The sequence below is a fragment of the Buceros rhinoceros genome, unplaced genomic scaffold (assembly GCF_000710305.1).
Source record: "Buceros rhinoceros silvestris isolate BGI_N320 unplaced genomic scaffold, ASM71030v1 scaffold41094, whole genome shotgun sequence".
In the NCBI taxonomy this organism is placed as follows: domain Eukaryota; kingdom Metazoa; phylum Chordata; class Aves; order Bucerotiformes; family Bucerotidae; genus Buceros; species Buceros rhinoceros.
This window is the reverse complement of record NW_010407256.1, coordinates 1-2,181: the sequence shown is the minus strand read 5'-3', so window position 1 is coordinate 2,181 and position 2,181 is coordinate 1. Positions and strand designations below refer to the sequence as shown.

Below are 2,181 nucleotides of genomic sequence, written 5' to 3'. Positions count from 1 at the left end.
CCGCCCCACCGGGCTCCAGGGGTGCTCCCCGAAACCCGAAGCGTTAGGCGGTAAGAGCAAGCCCCTAAAGGCAGGGGAGAGCCCGCTTCAATTCCCTCCATCGCGACAGAGCGCCTGCAGGTCCTTTGGGGGTACCCGCCACTCTGTGCCCTGCTTCACGGCGCGCACCAAAGGAGAGGAGCAGCGCCGCGCTGTGCCGGGGCGCTGGCAGGGCGTCATCCCAAACTGGACACCTCCCTGCTGTCCCGGCAGCAGCATGTGCAGCTCTCCCTGCCTCGCTGCAAGGCACCAACCAAGGTGCCAAAGCATCGACGGGAAGAAACGGGGATGGTGAACCTCGGGGGGGTCAGCAGGCAGAGTCAAATGACATACAGCCAGCAGCATGGCCTGAGACCACCCAAAAGCCTCCTAGCATTAGGAGACAATCCTCAATTCCTGGAGTGTTCAAGGACAGGCTGGATGGGGGCTTTGAGCAACCTGGTCTAGTGGAAGGTGTCTGTTTAAGGCCTCTTCCAACCCAAACCAATCTGTGATTCTAGGAATGCTAGCCATCCCCCTCCCCAAACTCTCTGCAGCTTTGCTTACCATCTCCACAGGAGCAGGGGAGCAGTGGAAGTCCCAGTAGAAGGGCAGTCCTGAGAGCTCACTCTTCACATGCAGGCTGAGGCCACCAGCAGCACGGTGACAGGAGAAGGAGGTGACAGTGTCCAGCTTCCCTGCCAGCACGGGGGACATCAGGTTGCACAAGCGGTGCAGAAAAGAGGACACATGGACAGTCAGCCGCTTGTTCAGCTCCTGGGGAAAGGCAAGGTTAGAGTTCAGCAAGGTCCTGAGTTGCTCACCACTAGGAAAAAAGCAACAGAAACTCCCGCACAGAAGGAGCCAAACTGCTTCTGCATGTCCCAGTGCTGCAAAAAGCCATCCCTGGGTCTCGGCTTCCATCCCCATGATAGGACATTCCTCACTGGTTCTCTCAGCCCAGCCAAGCTGAGAATGCTTCCTGGCCCTGCCAGCACAGGAGGGTCCAGATGGTGGGCAGGGTGCAATGATCTTCACTAGCACATCTGCCCCACACATCACCACGAGAGTCACAGGCTGACCAAGAGCTGTCACAGCTCAGCTCACCTGCCAGAGCTGGAGGATGGCTACCACCACATGCCCACCCCTTCTGCCACCAGCCACTCAGCACAGACACTCTGTGACGGAGGGATGTGGCCAAAGAGGGGTGGCAAATGGGGGCCTGGCCATGGGGATGAGGGGACAAATGCATGGCCCCATGTGTTTTGGGGACTGTGCTTACAAGACACCCCATGGGAGTCTGTGCCTGGCTGTGAATGTGCACGGGAGTTTCTCTGACACTGGTGGGAAGGAAGCCTTGTTTCAAGGTCCTCCTTAGTACACTGGTCCTGGGGAAACCAGCTGCCCATCCAGCCCACAAGTGAAATGAGTGTGCTGGCCCCAGCACGCAGCCCCAGTGAACACCTGCCTGCCCCATGCATGCTAAATAGCCTGGCCCACTCTCCTAGGAGGAGGGTGCTTGGCCAACTGGGCTGACAGTGCTGGGGCAGAGACACCTGGTGACTTCCCAGGCCAGGCGTTTGCACCCAAGCCCTGTCAGATCCCACAGCCATTGTGTCACCAAGCAGGTTATGCCGGAACATCAGCTGCTGCAAGGAGAAAAGGAGATCTCTGGACTTTCCCGACACTCACCTTGGACCTTTGTCCCACGGCCTCCGCGTCTGCATTCTCGCACCAGACGCTGCTGAGGTCAGAGATCAGCAGGATGTAGCCAGTATCCCTGAAGCACGCTTTGGCAAGGAAAGTGGACTCGCCAAGACAAACAGAAGACCAGGGCTGTGTCAGGAGGCTGCTTTCCAGCTCCTCAGAGCCCTCCATCTGCAAGAGAGCACATCAGGTCTCTGCCTCCCACTCCCAAGGAAGTCCCAGTCCCTGGACTGGTCTCACAGGAACACTCGGTCCCTGCCAGCCCCTCTGTGGTGCCAGCCCCACCTCGCAGCCAGCTCTGGTCACACACATGCACGCAGCTCTGCTGGGGCAGGCATTTTGGGGAGCTCTTAGGAGGGCAGTACCCGCCCCAGCTCACTATAAGCATCCCAAACGCACCGGCAGATGCTTGGCAATGCAACTGCTGCTCCCCCGGCGTTATCCGGGGCTTGCTGC

At 59.1% G+C, this 2,181-nt stretch overlaps 1 protein-coding gene across 1 annotated transcript; it reads right to left on the bottom strand.

Moving 5' to 3' along the window:
* Positions 1–585: 585 nt before the first annotated feature.
* Positions 586–1,896, bottom strand: NHEJ1 (nonhomologous end-joining factor 1; the record flags this gene model as incomplete). The annotated part of the gene is made up of 2 exons (XM_010134401.1): positions 1,711–1,896; positions 586–795 (listed from the first exon to the last, which is right to left on the bottom strand). Coding segments are annotated over exons 1-2 (396 nt in total), but the record flags the coding sequence as incomplete, so codon positions are not given.
* Between the last annotated feature and the right edge of the window lie 285 nt (positions 1,897–2,181).